Source organism: Pseudomassariella vexata (genome assembly GCF_002105095.1).
Source record: "Pseudomassariella vexata strain CBS 129021 chromosome Unknown BCR38scaffold_17, whole genome shotgun sequence".
Classification (NCBI taxonomy): domain Eukaryota; kingdom Fungi; phylum Ascomycota; class Sordariomycetes; order Amphisphaeriales; family Pseudomassariaceae; genus Pseudomassariella; species Pseudomassariella vexata.
Window position 1 is genome coordinate 759901 of NW_024467972.1, and position 18800 is coordinate 778700.

General features: G+C 50.2%; 6 protein-coding genes across 6 annotated transcripts; 3 read left to right on the forward strand and 3 right to left on the reverse strand.

Moving 5' to 3' along the window:
- Positions 1-721: 721 nt before the first annotated feature.
- BCR38DRAFT_448416 (uncharacterized protein) lies at positions 722-1283 on the forward strand. The gene is made up of 2 exons (XM_040861226.1): positions 722-1048; positions 1154-1283. Exons 1-2 carry the CDS (start codon positions 865-867, stop codon positions 1198-1200), a joined length of 231 nt encoding a protein of 76 aa, XP_040711272.1. The 5' UTR covers positions 722-864; the 3' UTR covers positions 1201-1283.
- Positions 1284-8434: 7151 nt separating this feature from the next.
- Positions 8435-10028, forward strand: BCR38DRAFT_78709 (CRAL-TRIO domain-containing protein). Its single transcript, XM_040865644.1, has 2 exons — positions 8435-9309; positions 9380-10028. The coding sequence occupies exons 1-2, from the start codon at positions 8607-8609 to the stop codon at positions 10000-10002; spliced, it is 1326 nt and encodes a 441-aa protein (XP_040711273.1). The 5' UTR covers positions 8435-8606; the 3' UTR covers positions 10003-10028.
- Positions 10029-10402: 374 nt separating this feature from the next.
- On the reverse strand, positions 10403-11089 carry BCR38DRAFT_353274 (magnesium-dependent phosphatase; the record flags this gene model as incomplete). Its single annotated transcript, XM_040856766.1, has 2 exons — positions 10403-10667; positions 10716-11089. 2 exons carry the CDS (start codon positions 11087-11089, stop codon positions 10403-10405), a joined length of 639 nt encoding a protein of 212 aa, XP_040711274.1.
- A 1181-nt stretch (positions 11090-12270) lies between these two features.
- BCR38DRAFT_489711 (Glyoxalase/Bleomycin resistance protein/Dihydroxybiphenyl dioxygenase) lies at positions 12271-13530 on the forward strand (the record flags this gene model as incomplete). The annotated part of the gene is made up of 6 exons (XM_040864430.1): positions 12271-12693; positions 12762-12914; positions 12983-13079; positions 13137-13284; positions 13341-13450; positions 13499-13530. 6 exons carry the CDS (start codon positions 12271-12273, stop codon positions 13528-13530), a joined length of 963 nt encoding a protein of 320 aa, XP_040711275.1.
- A 998-nt stretch (positions 13531-14528) lies between these two features.
- BCR38DRAFT_78771 (uncharacterized protein) lies at positions 14529-16192 on the reverse strand. The gene is made up of 3 exons (XM_040865645.1): positions 15268-16192; positions 14666-15204; positions 14529-14602 (listed from the first exon to the last, which is right to left on the reverse strand). The coding sequence occupies exons 1-3, from the start codon at positions 15798-15800 to the stop codon at positions 14583-14585; spliced, it is 1092 nt and encodes a 363-aa protein (XP_040711276.1). The 5' UTR covers positions 15801-16192; the 3' UTR covers positions 14529-14582.
- A 1620-nt stretch (positions 16193-17812) lies between these two features.
- Positions 17813-18541, reverse strand: BCR38DRAFT_478045 (uncharacterized protein; the record flags this gene model as incomplete). Its single annotated transcript, XM_040863090.1, has 2 exons — positions 17813-18076; positions 18131-18541. 2 exons carry the CDS (start codon positions 18539-18541, stop codon positions 17813-17815), a joined length of 675 nt encoding a protein of 224 aa, XP_040711277.1.
- Between the last annotated feature and the right edge of the window lie 259 nt (positions 18542-18800).

Consider the following 18800-nt stretch of genomic DNA (forward strand, 5'->3'; position numbering starts at 1 on the left):
GCTCCATTATTCTCCCTCTCATCACGGGTTGCTCAGCTCTGACGGGGCTCATACACATGTTTTCTCACCGCTCACTCCTTCTCCGGATTCCAATCCTGGATTCTAGGTTTCGTTCAATTTCTAACCTCCTCGATCTTGGATTTCTTGGTCCGCCTGGCGAAAAGACGACACAAGCACAAGACAAGCTAACGGCACTAGAGTGTATTGGACAATCTAGTGCCTATGTACGTTTGGAGTCGTCCTCGATACACGATGAATGCCTATGAGGTACTTTTCAAAAGAGGAGGATTGCACAGCATGACGGACCAGAAATCTAGCTGTAACTCGAGCAACCCAACGCGGAGCCACACCTGACGCTACCGGTCCGCGTTACAGTCTGAGACATACACAATCGTGCACTGCATGTGGTTCCAGCTACCACTATTTGAAACGCTCTGGAACTTGTTAATGGAACTTTTTGAGTGAGACACGCGCTGTTCGTCGAGATGGGAACCATGACGGCCATGACGTATAGGGTTAAGGGTAGGCAGCTCGAAGACACCCGCGTCAGACTTTCATATATCAAGTGGAAATGCATCTGGCCGTAACAGAGATTGACCAGAATCCATATAGGCTTATATAGGTCTTTATAGGCATTGGAAGTCTGGAAGACAATCAAGTATATGTTAGATGCGTTGATATGTGGCTTGCTTTCACGTTACACAGTCTCTCGATTACGGGTGGTCAAACAAGCCAAGCATCTAAACCAGCATGACTATAAGTTTATTCAAATGAATGTATAGGCTAATCGAATTGATTTTCAAGGCCTCTTCAAACCCTTTCAAACTAGTACCTCTCCATGTCTAATCCTAGGAAAAGTGTAAAATGCCTAGGACTGCCATAGCTTCGAGGCCTATCCCCGGCTCTGATGTCCAGCATATCACTTCATCTTCCACACAGCAGCCGCTTCCTAGGCGGGAATACACTCGTCCGAGACACAGTTGTAGCCGGCACAGCACGGTTCGTGGTTCACCTCGGCGCAACCTGTGTTTGGGTATACGAGACAGCCCTGCGAGCAACGATTTGATCAGCCAGTTTTCCAGTAACCGCTAATGGTAAGACAAATAAAGCGTGTATATCAACATTTTTAATGTCCAAATAGATTCTTACGTACCTGAGAGAAGGCTTGGGAGGCCATGGCCAGGACAACAGCGACGGTGAACTTCATTGTGGCGAGGTGGTAACTAGATTACAGATGTAATATCGTTGTGTGAAGTCGATGATCTTGTACGTTTGCGACAATGTGTTTCTGTTTGAGAAGCAGAGTGGGATCATAACATGTCCAGCATGGGGTTTATATATAAATCAACGGCCCCCCCTTTTCGAGGCCCTCTTCAACTACCGACGTCAGTCTTCTCCGAAGCAACCTTTCTTCTTTACTAATGCAATAAGCTGACATGAAAGCAGTCTTCAGATTATTCACGGCAGTAGAAAGCTTGAGACTGTGGTTGATCTGCACTGCGATCTGCACTGTGATCTGCTCAATTGAACAACGTAAGCTCCCTCGGTGCTACCCAGGCGTGGTTAAATGCGGTCCTTTGATCCTTTTGGGAACAACATTTACCGCTCAATAATTGAACAACGTAAGCTCCCTCTGTGTTACCCCAGGGATAGTAAGAAGTGATCCTTTGATCCTCTTGGGAACAACACGTACTAGGATATTTAGCTGTAAGTAGTGCTCACGTAGACGATCGTTGTGGTGACGCGATTGCAACATCGACATCTTGTATGTTGCATTTCTGAAGTGAACAAAATGGAGGCTTCTTGATGTGTGGCGAATGATGGATGGTGCAGATGAGAGATCAAGAGAGAAAGGTGGTGAAGAAAGCTTAGGTGGCAGAAAGGTCAGGGCGCTGGGGGGATTTAATGGCTGTTGCTGTGGAAAACTTTTCACAATTGTATGCTCGAACGTTGAGTCACATTGTCGTCGTCGTCATCATCATCGTCTTCGACAATCAATAAAGCCAGAGCCACACGTTCTCGGCCTGGGTAAATAACCCACTGTTGTTATATATGCATCACGTCTAGTTAACATGAAGATGTCCAAAAGTCAATGGCCAGTTTTCTTCTTATTAAAATTGTATTCAGAGATAACCTCGATGAGAACTTCATTTCTCGGCCCCTTATTGTAGATTCCAGCGACCTTCAAGCCACAGTTGCTGATAAGGATCTGGGAATACCCAGGTCCCATCACGTCCATCAAGTGGCTTGGAATAGCACGCCATTGCTCTTCTGGCCAGTCATGGAGTGCAGAGTGCATAAAGTAGGATGGTGCTCCTTTCACCGGCTGTGGTGTAAAGAAGTCGTGTAGCTGAGCTCAATGCGTGGACCCATCCCCGAGTCGTTGCCTACACCCAACGTCCTTGCGGCGTTTACAACTTCGGGGACTTCTTGTAACGCAAACCAGTCTTGGTACTCTGGTACATGATCTTGAAAAATCTTGCAGGATTTAGCCGGTGCCACCACCGAGCTGTTGAGTAAGACTAAGTTAGCAATTTGATAGCATTCCCCTAAATGTACCCCTCAGTTTTCGCACTGCAGAAGAAACGCAGCAAGGAGACTGATTTAAAGAATTTGCGTTGACGAAAGCCAGTCCATCACTATTGCCTTGACCTTTCAGGCCATTGACCAGACGGTCCTGCACAGTATACATGTTCATCCAGCTAGGACGGTATATACGAAGTGCATGCGCATAACGGTGAAAGCCCTGGAAATCGTCGGGGTGATCGGAGAGCCACACGGGGTTGGGGAACTGGGTTTTCCGAAGGTACTGGGGCATTGTGTAAACGACAGCTGAGTAATATCGAAACTTTCACCAAATGGTTAGCGTAGCTAGTTAGCGTGTACATGAGGGATTCAACCCTCAGATGATGACTCTGTACAGATCCTGTATTGGTTACGATGCTCGATGCGCAGTGTGATGTGTGTATTGACTGCTCGGAGTGCTCTGTAAGAAGTTACATCTAAGGTAGGTAGGCAGGTGCCGACCTTTTTATCTACACAAGCGATTTCACTGCCTTAGGCACCACCTCAGGCACCACCTCAGGCACACATATGGCGCTCAATCCCACAGTACACAGCCACTGCCTGAAGCCACTGTGGCACTTGGCCATAAGACATTAATCTCGGCCTGATCAGAAGCACAGAAGAACTTTTCTAATTTAACACACTTTTCTGACAACAAGAGAGAACTGAACCATCTTTTAGCGTAGAGAGGTTGATGGCGAGAAACAATGAATGAAAAATACCTTTTCAGGAACTTTAGTATAGACAACGGTGGCATTTGGCGTTTATACGTAAAACAAATTTCATAAATATGGAGGGATTCAATCCTCTACTGATGACTCTGCGTAGATCCTGTCTTGATTGGTGTATCTATCTACTATTGTGTTGGCTGTTTTTGTACTACGGGGAAGGGTCTGTCTGACCCCATTAGACTACACTGCGGCTACACCGCCTTTGGCCTAGGGCACAACCGTGGCGCTTAATCCTACAAATATCCTTTAACAACTTCGGTATAAATATTACGTGGATTAAATAGGACCTACTTACCAGTGAAACATCCTTTCATTCACATCTCTATTATAGTTTAGAACGACCGTAAGAAATTTACTCTCACACACTCCGTGTCCTCTGCTAACATATAGGGGTTTCGGACCAGCTTGATTCTTGCAACCAAGGCGGAGTATTGTGGGTTTTCAAAATTGTGTTCCAACCAAACTGCTTCAAGCCACGTGCTCTGGATCCTTGGCAAAGTACGCCCCTGTTTACATAGTAGAGCTATGTATAGATTCAAGCAATGATGTGCTTGAGTGGTCAAACGCTTGACTATAGCCGAACACGGTGGACCATTCGGCTTCATGGCACGAAGCGGCCAAGCCCACGGTTCAATCCCGCATCGTCCCAATACCCACGCCAGCGATAGCACTCTGTCATTATACTGTTTTCATCTCAACTTTATGCATGCTGGCCAAAGGAAAATTTAAAACACTCCCCGAGATTAACGACGGTAAGGAGTGCCTGGGGTCTAGGCATGCCCAGGGGAGTGCGTGAATAATTGTTTGAGAATCGCCGGCTGCGTTGTCCACATTTGTAATCAAAATAGCAACCTTCCATTTAATTTACGTTCGTAAATACTTCAAGTCATCACAGAAAAATGGAATTTGGTCAGTAATAACAGGGAGATTAGTTGGAAGCTATGATTAATTCCAAATCCAGCTCGCCCGGATGGTGTCAGAGAACAGAATGCCATAGGCACCAGTGGGTGTCAGGACACTGAACGCAGGACACCGGCGGGCCGCCGGAGGGGTGTTTCGGACAAAAGACTCCCGAATCATGATTACAATCTATGTGAAGCTTTGGGATGACGAGAGTCAAGATCCTTGGCATCGCCGACCCTGCTGTTATGCCGGGTCCAAGCGGCGGCCTAGCTATCTATATAAGGACCATCTCGAAGTAGGATAGGGAAGGAGTTGTCAGAGCCACAAGTGTCATCCGAGGCGGGCCGGCTTCCACCAGGTAGGAAGCCGTTTGTGGCGGCTAGAGAGCCGTTTGCAGCGGATAGGGAATCGCTTGGTTGCAGATAAGGAGCCGCTGTCCAAGATATTGGCCGAAGTCGGAGGAACACAGACATACGGAAGCAAACATCCAGAATCCAAGAGAGAACCTCGGCTGGCTATAAGTAAGGAGTCGAGACGGAGGAAGATAGAGAGGGCAGAGATCAATGCATCACTGTGGGCACCCCTACCTGAGACCGCCAGTGACCACCCGGTATTACGTAGGAGGGACGCCCGTTACTCCCCATCACTCGGTACTATCGCCTTCGGCCTAGCCGTACCCTGACAGATGGTGGCAAGAATATTACAGACGACAGCAATACCAGGTGCAAGGAGCTAGTTACTTCCAGTTCGCGAGCGCGGTATCGTGCTCAGTAAGCTGAGCGTACCTAACCCTATCTCTCCAAACCATAGCCCGCTTCTTGATACCCGCTGCCTCTGGCACTACATCCTCCAGCCCGGAGCCGTTTAAATATCTACCTCTCAGGCCAGAGTCTAGATCAAAAGCGGCCCTGGTCACGTCCGCGGTTGGTTTGCTAATGGTCCGAATGACATCATTAGGTTCGTACCAGGCCAGCAGGGGACTGATGACGGGGAAAACAGAAAGATAGGATCGGATTTCTTACACTGGATTAAGCCTTAGTAACGAGTTTTCTTGAGACTGGAGCGATCATCATATACCAAGCCAATCATCTTTCAATAAATTAGATCTAAAACTGAAATGTCCAGGACGTTACTGATCGTGATGTTGTAGACCGGCAAGCTATGTGGTAGGCCTGAGAGAGATGGCAAGTATCTGAGCGCATTGACCTAGAAATGCAACACAACCTGGAATGTTAACGCCAATTTTGCGCCGCGTTTCAAGATCAATACAGCTATCTCCTCAATTATCTTAGGAACTAGCCATTGTCATAGACAAAATCATCATCAAGGAGACCGCTACTGCCTCTATTCGAGAGACCGGAAAGCCAATAGAAAATGGTTTCTCAGAACGCTACTACCTACGCGACCGGCCTCCTACCTTTAACGCTATCGCGATACCGACGCGGATTATGGGGTATAACATGTACCAAAGCCCACGACAAAATTGAATTATGAATTTCCACAAGAGCTACCTTATCGACTGCATTCTCTATGAATAACTATATTGACGGACTCCCTCTAACCGATTCATTATAGGCTTCGCGTAGGAGATACTTGAGGCTACCGTCGATCCCCAGCCCTTAAACAAGAGATGTAATTGACCAATTTTTAAACCGTAATAAGACTGTGCATACTAAGGTTAGGCGTGTAGTTTCGCGAGACCGAGTCGAAGCTGTGAAGGTCAACCCTCGCAGACTCACTACAACCAGGTGACTTACAGCTGGAACACCTGCCGTGGCAGTGTCAGATGGGAAGGCAATCATAACCCTTGTAGGAGCCCCGCCAAGCGTGGATGACTTAGTCGCGCTCCCTCAAACCTAAGTTGTCATCTTCTTTCCTTCGCTCCTTAGAGTAGAATCTTCGTCGATAGCACCTAATCGAGGTCTATACCAATGCGATGCAACCCAGGTCGTGACAGAAGCTATCGCTAAATTCCCGAAGCCCTTCAACTTCTATACCTTTATCGATAACGAAAAGCGGAACTACTATATCTAGCCCCGAAATGAAGCTATGATAGACAAGACTAGGGTCTAAAAGGAGGATATTAAGTGAATAGTTTGATGCGAGTGTATATGGGATGTAAGGTTTGTGTATTGGGAATTATGGTTAGTTAGCTATCTGGCCAGCTGAAGGCCCTCTTGGGCTGCCTGTCTTATCTATAGCTAAGGGTGACTGTGACGGGCTCACTGCGAAACTATACAGCTCAACATGGCCAAATACTGTTAATTATCTAACTGAGGAGGAAAGTAAAATATGCGAGTTGTCCCGGGAACACGGACTATGTTTTGTATGCCCTCGATGGTTCCTTTGGTGGATCCGGACGCACGGTCCTTGCAGCTCCGGATCCCATATCAGGCACAGCCTGTCACAGTGACTCTCCTTGGGGCAATGTATGATAGTTATAGGATACTCTATTAACACTGAGTAAGGGTAGCTAAGTCGGACGCTACAGACGCTACCTCCTAGGTTTTGATTCTAGAGTAAATAAGGCTGTTAGGCGGCCGAATTACTCCTAACTGTATGTTCAAGGAAATAACCGTCTAGAGCTAATATTTGTAAGCTGATCTCCGTAAAGCTGTTAGAAACAACGGTTTGCAACAGCTAGAACGGAACTCGATAGCTATCCTGTTGCTGTAGTGGTTTTAACTGTTGAAAAAACCAGCGGTTAGTGGCTTACCTTAAGACCTATCGACTCATAGTAAGGTAGACGATTGAAATGAATAAAATCAACGTTTTTGCTTGAGACTAATTGTCTCTCATAAAGTTTGAGGTGGGAGCTCAATAAAGCATCTGGTCCTCGCCAAAATTTCAAGCAAGGAAATCTGCCTTTGTATCGTCGATTTCAAATCGTATCCAAGAAGAATTCGCAGGCCAAACGGCTTGTCCAACCCCCGATTTCCCCCATTTCCCCATGAAGCGGGATGGATGGCTTGCAAGGCTCTTCGAGATTTGAAAAAGATCCTAGTTCAACCTCATCTCTTAATGACCTTTCATCATGTGATATTGGAAAACTTATCTACTTGTCCGATTTGGCCACTGTGGATAAGTCAACTGTATCAGAGCCTATTCTGAAGCATCTGAAGCACGCAAGGCTATGACCAAAGAGGTTGTGAATCCGGCTAGCGCACGATCGGTAATTAGCCATTTTAACGTCAGTAAAGCATTTTATCACCTGTAAATCCAGCAGGATAAGGCTGTACGGCAAGATAAGACCCCTAAGCTAGAGGGCTCCGATAGCACACCTACCAGAAGCCGTCGAATCCGTGATACATCTAGGGATTATAGTCCAACATTAAAGGCCTTGTTTTTCAATGCCGCCAGGGACATGGAGAACCAGCAGATCGAATTGGTCCCCCCGACCTCCCCCCAAAAAAACAAAGAATGCCTTATTGAAAAAGGAATTGGACAGGTTAATTGGGACAGTCAGTTGTAACCACTCCGCAAGACTAAAAGATTGGGTGGTTCCATCACGGCACCAAAGCCTACGTATAATTTTCCGCTTATGCGCTTCAAAATTACGTTTTTATTTGGGTTATAATCCTGGTGGTCGTCAAGGTGTGTGTAGTTGAAGTGATGCCATTTTCTATCGGCATATCGATTTTTGGGTTAGCGAAAGGGTGGGGTTAGCGACAGGGTCGGCTCCTATTTCAAATACATGGCGTACAGGTTTGCCAAAAGAGAGTAGAGTTAGGTTTACATCTTGTTGTGTTCGTCTGGGCCCCAAAGTCTATTGCATTTGAATGTTTCTTCGTTCGTTAAGCTCCGTCGCTCTTGTGAAGTACCTGTAGCAACTGCTATGCAGCTCACAGTTGAAATGATGAATTCATAAGGGTAATCACTGAATGACTCAACTGTTTGGATGCGGTAAAAGACGTGTAAAGCCCCGGGATATTGTCTCTCTGCTATGTTTTGAAGACTGAAATATCTAGATAAAATTTACACGATACAATGCCGTCTTGGTGTGATGTCAGATTTCAGAAGTTCACTGGGAACAAGGAGCGTGTCAACTACATAATGACCATCAACGCTAGGCGATATTCAGATGCGCTAAATCTCAGCGTCATGGGTTTTTAATCTTTATCCGATCCTGCCGGCGCACTAGCAAGAACCAGCCCGCTGGAGCGCTTGAGCAGATCACTGCGGCGAGTGATCCCGCAACAGGGGTATTATTTTTCTCTGTTTGTCAGCTCTGCATCCTCTTTATGGGGATAGTTCCGTTGTCGCTATTTATTCTGTAAATCTCGGTGTTTACTCTGTCAAATCATCCAGTAAGACGACGTGCATACGCTGCCGTTGCATCAAATATCAAATAACTTTAGTCTTCGAAGTCTCCGTAAACTCCCCTTGCCCCTTACCGCATCGCCCGCCATGACCCGTAAATCCGCCTCGATGCACCGTGTGCCGTCGGCCGGCGGGGTCGAACACAGATACCCCCAAGGCCACCTGGGCCACCTCAACGACGTCGAACACCACGCCCTGAAAGACTTCAAAGTCCTTCTCGAAGAGAAAAAACTCTACACGCCCGGCCCGCCGCCCTCGCACGATGACCCGACCCTCCTCCGCTACCTGCGCGCGCGCAAGTGGATCGTGCACGACGCCTACGCACAATTTAGCGAGACGGAGAAGTTCCGCGCCGCCAACGAGATCGGGGTCCTGTACGAAACCATCGACATCGACGCGTACGAGGTGTCCAAGAAGCTTTATCCCATGTTCACGGGGCGGCGCGACAGAAGGGGCATACCCATCTATGTGTACCAGATTCGACACCTCGACTCCGCTGCCGTGGCCAAGTACGAGAAGTCGACCAGTTTGGCGTACAGCAATGCTAAGACGGATGGAAAGACGCCGCCCAAGTTGCTGCAGTTGTTTGCCCTCTACGAGAACCTGACGCGGTTTGCGCAGCCGCTCTCCACCCAGTGCACCGATCGCGAACATGCTGAGACGCCAATTACGCTCAGTACGAACATTGTGGACATCTCGCAAGTCAGTCTTAAGCAGTTCTGGAACTTGAAGTCACATATGCAGGCGGCTAGCCAACTGGCCACGGCGCACTACCCAGAGACTCTTGATCGTATGTCTTGCCCTCCAACTCCGCTGAATGACTACTTGACTGGTTGCGCTGGGCTAACCTGAACGGACAGGCATTTTCATAATAGGCGCTCCGGCTTTCTTCTCAACGGTATGGGGCTGGATCAAGCGGTGGTTCGACCCAGTCACCGTGTCGAAGATCTTCATTCTCGGACCGGCCGACGTACAACCTGTGTTGTACTCCTTCATCGACCCCAAGAACCTCCCAAAGGCGTACGGCGGCGAGCTGGACTGGGACTTTCATGAGGAGCCGAATTTCGACGACGAATTCAAGCGCATAGTGACATGGGAGAACGGCCACACGGCATTACCACCCGGTCCGATGTATTGGCAACCGTATGGCGACGGGACGCGACTGGAGCTTGTTGCTGTCGGCAGCAAAAACAAAAAGCATCGGATGGAACGAGTTGCTACGATCCCCGTTGCTTTCCCGGCGAGGAAGGGGGCGGAGAGTACTATGACCGAAAGTACTACGACCGAGAATACCGCGGTCGAGTCGAAGTCTGAGGAGACGGTGTTGACACCTGTAACCAATGGACAGAAGGCATCTGAAGCATCTGCAGAGGACCTTCAAATACTCTTCATTGGCGATGCAAACAAGGATAAGGCGTCCGACGTTTCGGAGAAAGTGGCCGCTGATCCTGTTCAAACCAAGGAAGCCGTTGTGGTAACATGATAGATGCTCTTTCTCGGCGGTAAGGAAAAGAGGGACGTAGTATACCATTTAATTACGCTTGATAACATAGGTCAGAAAACACCACGCCAGGAAACTTGCCGTCAGGGATAACGACACCCAATGGCTTTGGGTGGAGGACGAGTGGACGAATGGTTGTTTGCAATACCTCACGCAACTCGCGAGTTGCCTTTACGCACTCGCGCTCTGTTACGGACATCGTGCTCCAGTGACCGCGTGTAAATTGATCACCTCCAAACTCCGACGCTATATCCTGTTCACTCTATGCACAGTACACCTGTGATCTATCTCTATCGAAATCCTTTCGCATCTCACAAGCCAAAAGTCCGTGTATACAACTTGATCCGTCTTTGACATCGCTGCTGGGCCAGAACAAGCTCCATCAAAGGCGTCTCCGGCGCCTCCACTCCTTAATACCTTCCTCAACCTCATGCCACGTAACCCCATCCCTCACAAGCCGCATCGTGACCCCCAGAGTTTCCACATCGCGATTATCCGGCTCGTCATCAAAGAACAGCATTTCTGGATACGCAACACCTGTCCTCTTCTGCAGCGCCTGGAAATGCCGTATCTTGGTTCCCGGGTACATCTCCAATCCCACCTCCGTGAAGAACTCCCACGCCTTTTTCTTCTTCCCGTCCTTCTTACTCGACGAGGACGACGTCGTGTCAGAAGAGGAAGGAGCGAGAACCGACGATGCAGGCGGGATATACAGAGTATTCAACATCTTCTTGGCCAGGTCGTCCCTAGTCGTGCGACTTGCAACGCCGAGCTTTATGCCCGAGAGGCTGAGGCCGTGCAACACGGAGGGGATGTCCGGGTACAAGGCGAAGGACTCGCCGTTCTTATCGGTGCAGGCGCTGGCGGAGTCGTTGGGCTCGAGTTTGCTCCCAGACACGTGCGTGTCCACCCAGAAAGGCCACAAGGTGTAGTCGAGGTCGAAAACGACGACAGTCGGGAGCGGTTGGCCGTCAGTTAGGATCGAAGGGATTTGGGTAGTGGAAGAGGTTGTTGAGGATGAGGCGACGGAGTTGAAGGTCGATTGCTTGGAGAGCTTTCTTGGTGCCATTGTGATTGCGCGGTTGTGGAGTCTGGTGGGTATTTGTCTGTGGTGGCTGGACCAGAACGCGGAGGGAATCAGCGCGCTTTTGTCAGAGGTTTTGCGCGACGTCGAGAGGATCGATGAAAGGATGGTGGTGCTGACGCGATATTTTTGGAGGGGTTGGCCGGGGTCTAGGTTAGAAGGTTTTCCCCGGTAGCGGCCCGCAAAAGCGGCGTTATCCCGTCATATTGCTCCGTACTCGAAAAGTCCTGACCCTTGCAACGACTCAACTTCTTTCCTGGCCGTTTGTCCTTGAGAGAAACTAGGCCCTCGAGGGCAAACGCCATTGATGTGCTTGCAACGTATTCGACATTTCAAACGGGGTCTCCAGCACAGGTTGGGACGAAGGAACTGTTGCGATGTTGACAAGGTCTCAGGTTCCCCAGATTTTAGAGTGGGCCCCTGTCGAGTGCCCCGCCCCCGGGTTACGTCTGTGAGTTCGGCCAGGAACCATTGTGACGACCCATAGTGAAACCCCAACGTGGAATGGGATGATGCTTCTTCGGGAGTTGATTTGGTACCGCGAATCTGATGTCGTCTGCGGTGTAACGTATCGAGAGTAACAAGAGCAGTTGAAGTGAGGCTGTACAACGATTATGGTAGCTGTACATCCACTTGTTCTGGAACAAAAGATCTAGCAGACCAGACCAGATGGGATGATCGTTCTTCCCGAACATCAGGTTGTACGTGGTTCTGGCCAAATACGTATCACACGGCCCGGGTTTCAACTGCACCATGGCCGAGGTGCGCACAGGTGTGATTTTCCATTGGTTGAAGATCATTCCAGGTGGAAATATATCAGAACCTGTGAAGTTGAGCACATATGCGAACTGCCGAATCGCATACGCAATAACCTGCAGGAAGCTATGCCGCACACGCCACGGTAAATGGGTGGGGTTATGAGCATCTGGAGTTAATCAGCCCTTTGGTAATACAGGCTGGGACGGACGACGCCTACGGACTCCTCCACCCGCCCGACTTTATTTAACCGTGTGCTATGGCTATATAAGCTTTACAGCCCCCATTTCGAGTTTTGGATGTGTGCAGGCAATACACTTCTCATTGTCGTCTTCTTACGTGTCTCGTTCACAGTTTCTCGAATTACTACTATACTAATCGTTCCAATAGTCTCTCCCAATATATTCAACATGGCGTCCGAAGCTCCACGGAAGATAATGCTCAAGCGAATAGCTCACACATACTACAAATACAAAGACATTGACAAGGCGGTGGCATTCCTCAACGACTTCGGCTTCACCGAGGAAAAGCGAGTGGGCGACAAGATCTACTTCCGGGGCTACGGGACCGAGCCTTTCGTGGTGTGCGCCATCAAGTCCGACAGGGACGCATTTGGCGGGACGGCATTTGTGGTGGACTCCGAGGACGAATTACAGTATGCATCCGAGACGCTGCCGAAAGCTACCGGGATCTACGAGCTTGAGGATGCGCCTGGGAAGGGCAAATGTGTGACGTTCTATGATCCGGTTGACGGGTTTCCCTTCCATCTTGTGCACGGGCAGGGACAGCATAACATATTGGATATTCCGCTGCCGCAGGAGCCGGTTAACTATGTAGGTCGATCTTCCATGACGTACTGAGTAGGACGAGGAGAAGATATGCGCTGACGCCAGAGACACAGCCCCTGGAGAAGAACCGACCTGTGAACAAGTTCCAGCGGTTCCAGAAACGGCCGGCGCCGGTTCACAAGCTCGGCCACTTTGGTCATTGCACGACCAACTTTGCCAAGACTTACGAGTTCTACTCGACGCACTTCAATCTGATTCCCAGCGACGTGAGTTGATTGTTACCTCGCCCGTGATTTAGTTGGGAGTTGTGCTCATCAAGATCGAACATGTTTAGCTTGTTCATGACGCTGACGGCACCGATATCACGGTCTTCTTCCGATTAAATAGAGGCAAGGAGCAAGTCGACCATCACTGCTTTTTCTTCTACCAGGGTGAGACAGACTTCCTCGGTGGGCACTCATGCAATTTTCCGCTAACGTTTTAATCAGGGCCCGAGTTCCATGTTCACCACTCATCGTATGAGACCCACGATTTCGACACTCAAGTCCTCGGACACGACTGGCTGCGGGAAAAGGGGTACAAGAACTGCTGGGGCGTTGGACGGCACGTCCTGGGCAGTCAGATCTTCGACTACTGGTAAGGGGTAGACTTCACTCACTGTCAGGCGATTTGCTCGCTAAATTTCAACTCAGGTTCGATCCCTCCGGCTTCATCATGGAGCACTACGTGGACGGCGATCTGGTGGATGAGACGGAACCTCCGCACCGATCACAAGCTTCACCCGACAGCTTGCACGTCTGGGGTTAGTAGGTTGAATACACGTACTGGATGTTTGGCTGACAAATTACAGGTCCTGATGTGCCGTCCGATTTCTTGCAATGATCTGCTGGTCGGGTTCGCAAAGGATTACACCTGCTGCACTATCTAATTGGCGGGTTCAGCCACGGCAACAATTGAGAAAAAAAAGGAGATGCGACGCGGCTCTTCCAGGGTTCGTTGATGCAGGGGCATTACCGACAGATCGTGCTCAAACTCGAGTGTATGTGGTAAATTACTCAATTGACGAGGATCACATGTCGGTCCCACCCACTGCTGCTCAGTAGTGGTTCGTCATGAGAAGCAAACGCAAAATTAGTGGTACATATTTGCTCTCAATGATGCTCTCAATGATACAATATTTTTATCAGAAAGCCATGGCACTAGGCCATATTTGCAGAAAGTTATAGAAGCGGGTGGATCTTTGGGTTTAAGTATTCATCCGTTTCCTAGAAAAGTCTATTCAGATGGCGTGTCTTTCTCATTGAACTATCTGACATTGGTGATGCAGGGTACACCCTCAGCTACGGTCGTCAGTTTTGGCGGCCTAACCCCCCTGACAGGTTACATTTAGGGCGGGACATGTACTACTTCAAGCTCACTGTACGCAAACAACACGTATACCAATATGGGTTGGCACTATACACGTTATGAACATGTGGGCCGCTGGCAAGGCGGCTGAAATCGCACAGCACTTGTTCACAATAAGTCAAAGAATCAGTCAGTAGCTCTCAGGCTCATAGATTTTCCTAGGTAACTTGATGTTATTCATAACTTACATTTGTACCTTATCTCATTATTATACTGCACAACGTGATAAAAAGTTAAGACTCCTCAGGCATACTTTTGATTCGTCGCAAAGATGCGTGACATTTCCCATGAGAGATATGACACAGGATAAGCAGGAGAAGATCAGTACACAGAGGCCAAGGGACTGAGTATCAATTGATTTTGGATATACACGGGAGCCTCAGTTTATGTAACAACTACTCTCCTCCCAAAATGTTATAATTATATACAAGGAAACTTAAGCTTGCCCACATGGGGAACCAAAGATCATCATAGATCACCGAGAAAAGTCCACCCCGACGGGTGTTTGAAAGTTTGCGGGTGATATATCATATGCACTGGGAGTAGTCTGAAGCAATAAGAGTCAGTATTTGTTTTAAGCGATAGAAAGTTCAAACTCAGGAAAACTCACAAGAGTTCTGAACAGTGCAGGTGTAGCCGGAGACGCAGGTGGTGCTGCCGGTGAAACCGGTGCCGCCGCACTGAGCGTACGCAGCCGCGGCACTAGCAGCAGCGGACGTAGCGGCCGCGGCAGCCGAGGTGGCAGTGCGGGTAAGGAAGGTGGTGGGGACAGCGCTGGCAACGGCGGTGGTATCGTCAGCGTCGCAACTGGTGTCGTCATCAGTCGCAGGCGTTGCGGCGGGACTCGAAGTGGCAGCTCCCTCGACAGCGACAGCAGAAGTCTCAGCCTCGCATTCATCGTCTGCGCCCGTCTCTTCAACCGCAGCCGCCGACGTGGTCGCCGTCGGCTCATCAGCAACGCATTCATCCTCTGCTACTGCCGACTCTGTAGCTACTGGTGCGGCGCTGGTGACAACCGGGGCAGTAGTTGTTGCTGCGGCCGAGGTCGGTGCGGCACTGGAAGCCGGTGTGCTAGAAGCCGGGATACTAGAAGCCGGGGCGCTGGAGGCAGCACCCCCGGAAGAAGAGCCACCGACGGTGAAATCGATGCTGAAGGACACAGTTAGCAGCTGTGCCGTGGTAGTCGGCAACGTATCATATGACGGCACTTACCAGGCCTCGTAGGTTTGGTCGACGTCAGCCGCGTTCCAATAGTGCTGGATAACACACTCTCCGGCGGTCGTGCACTTGCCAGCCAGGTCGGGGATGGTGATGGAGAAGTTGGTCTCATCGGCCGTGACGCCAGTCGAGGTGGAGGCGAAAACGTCCCAGCTGATGAGGGGTTCACCAATTACCGCATTGGTGGCTGTGTCGACAATGCTCACGTTGGCGACACCAGTGTGAGGGGCTCTGATGTCGTAGACCACGTCGACGACGTCACCAGCGTTGTAGCTCTGGACATTGGCCGTGTTGTCGGCGAACTGCAGACCCTTGCAGAGCCATAGGTTGCAAGCATCGGTGAAGTCGTCCTGCTTGTTCTGGATCTCGCCCTGGATGTTGCCGTTGATGTCCGACTTAAGCTGGTTGTAGATCTGCGTACCGCAGGCCTCCTCCATGGCAGAGCCAACAACACGAGGTTGAGGCGAGGTGATGTAACCGTGTCCGGCAACGAGCGGGATGACGGCCGAAATAATATAGGACTTCATCTTAACGGTTGGTATATAATGGCTTCCTAAAGTGATCGACGCGTTTGGAACTCGAGGTGTAGTGAACGAAAGGTCTTGTGTGTTGGTCAAGAGTGCACCTGTGCAGAACGAAAGTATGAACTTTGTAAAAGAATGTCAAGGTCACCGACCCGAGGAGTTGAAGAGATGAATGATAAGAGAGCGAACACTGGATTTTGATCCGGGAGCGACTTGAAGGGGCGGCGAGGTATCCCATATTTAAGCATAGTCAGCAGACAAGACGATCCACCAGGCTTGTGCCTTACGCCGAGGAATCCGTTAAGCGTTGGACATTCCCGGTCGCCCCAGTAGGTCGCGAGATGAGTTGCTCGTCCCATATCTGGACAAACGCGCAACCTGGTCCACGCTGTTCCTGGCAGTCGGCTGGGACGCTGGTAAGGCCTCAACGTTGTGACCAGGCTACGGGACCCCTGCGTTGATCTAGCTGTAACAAGGAGTGGATATCGCAACGCCAGGGCGGCCAACCCACCACGCTCGGTAAGGACCGAGGAGATGGATCGATGATCATAACGGTCAGGGGCAGCAATTATCTGGAAACATGATTGCGGGTCCCAGAGACCTCTGGGTGTTTTGGCGATACTATCGACGGAAATTAGCAGCAGGAATTGGTTGATGTGGCGATAGCTGAGGAAGCTTCGTCGTGCACCTGCATGCCCAGGGCCCCAACCTGGACGGCCAGATGCAGAGCCTCCTTCCCCTTAATGAAAAGAGGCATCGGTGATGACGAACCGGCCCAGGAATGTCATACCAGCGCAGGAACCATACCAAGGTCCCGGCCATTCATCAGTACAAGGGAGTGGCAGCAACACAGCTGTTCCTGATTGATGCCAAATTCCGCCTCACCACCGTGCAGAGGTTATTTTCCCGTCCCAAGCGAATCGTGGCGAAGTCCCCGCTCAGTTCGCATGAATGCCCCACAAAAGGTTTCCCAAGGAGGCGATCACGAAGACCACAACCTGGGGGCATGCTGTGGACATTGCGGCTTCGCAAGGGGTAAGAGGGGTCACAGAGCCCCCGAACACCTGGTGTAAACGACGTCGCGACTCGCCAGGCGCCCGGATCCCTGGGGAATATGAGGGGGTATCCCAGTATAATCGACGGCGAGGCTCTCCCAGCGCTAAGATTGATCCTGAACTCACGACATCAGACAATTCTGAACAGGCGAGCGAACCATCTGAAACATTGCACCTGAAACAGTCCAGTCGAGGTTTGATTGGTTGAGAAGGTCGGCATGTTTTTGCTTCATGCAGGAACAGCTGTTGGAAATGCGGAACTACGTCCAGCCGCGACTTCCGCCGAACCTTCGCCCAAGGCATTCAGGTGAACAGACCAACTTGGAACGAATTTATGTTCCATCTGAACATCTCAACATTGGCTAAAATGGGCCGAAAGGCGGACGACGGGTACCTCACAGTCCGTTGAATAATTAAGCTTTTACCCCGAACATCTCAGGATGAATGACGCAGCTTGTCCGTCAGATGTCGTCTTCCCCTACTTCCACGTTTGGCAACTGTTCTTCATCACCGGAAGAGGCTGCCACCTTCTATCTGCGTCTGCGTGGGTGACGTGGGTGACGTGGTTGACGGACGCATCAAGAGTCGGGTTTGGCATACTCTGCGACGATACACTGGTTCTGCATCTTGTCTTGTCGGCTGTCACCAAGGTTGGTCTTGTTACTGGGCTACCTTACAGTTTTGCCAAGAACTTTCCTCGTCGGTCGGGCTTCACATGTAGTAGGTAAGGCGTTGAAGCGGTGCAGGATTGTCAAAAGATGCATGTGCCACCAGGTGAGGCGAAATGTCGTCCAGTGGCAATAGTGGTTATTGTTTTCTCTTTCATCTTTTATATTAACACCCGGCCGCACGTCATTGACACTCGGCTGTCATCCACATTTGGTCATTATGATATTCCCTACGGAAAGACCTTTCTCATGCGAATGGTCGCTGTTCTCCATTCCATGTCCCGGCCCGTACCTACCACGGCAGTACCGCTGCCGACAGCACGGCGATAGGACTGAAGTAAGCAAAGCGGCGGACCAAGGCGCTTGCATCATTGACCTTGACCGGCGTGCTAGTGGCATCGCGGCCTGATAACGCCGTCGTGTCATTCACATCAACAGCGGGGTGTCGCTTTTCCACGGCATGATTGCCTGGCAGCTCGAGGCCCCTGCCCGGGGTGGCAGGTTTGGTGCAACCACCCTGGGCGTACAAAGCGTTGGTGAACCGCACCGCAGCGCACTGAGCAGCGATCAGCACGTTTAGACGCAGGGGATTCGCAATACCACGACTTACCTGGTAGTTGGTGATCCCGTTGCCTTCATACTGCGAGATCTGGAGCACAACGTCCCGGTCGACCCACGCGTTCTTTCCACGGATGCGGCTGAAGCAAAACTGACCGTCACCATGGTGAGGCATGGACGGTCTTAGTTCGACCCAGTTGTGGAGATCCGTGACTAACGCTGCCTTGAAGTAGAAGGTGGACGTGTAGTTGGCAGACGAAACCATTATGTCTTGGCCGGCGGCTGGAAAAGGAGACACTACAGACCGATCTGTCGGATCAAACCCGCCGCAGGGCTCCAGCTTCTGATCGAACTCGCCTTTGCAAGCACAACCACCGATGGCGATTGGTGTTTGGAGAATGAAGGTGGCATTGACGGTGGCCAACAGCGCCAGGTTAGCAAGGAGTAAAGAAGTAGAAAACATTATGATTACGTGTCCGCCAAAGCGATGGGAATAAGTACGAGCAAAGACTGTTTGATAGTATACTGACTGAATTCAGCTTGTTTACGGCATGTTCTGATGTTGCAACGGGAAGGACCAGCAAGCTTTATATGGAAAGCGAGACGTTCAGACGACAGAAGGATATCCCACTTGGCTTCGATTTCACTTCATCCCAGGCCTCCATGATGCAGGTATCCGAGAGTCAGAACGACAGGCCATGGCAACCTGCGCAGCTCGCCAA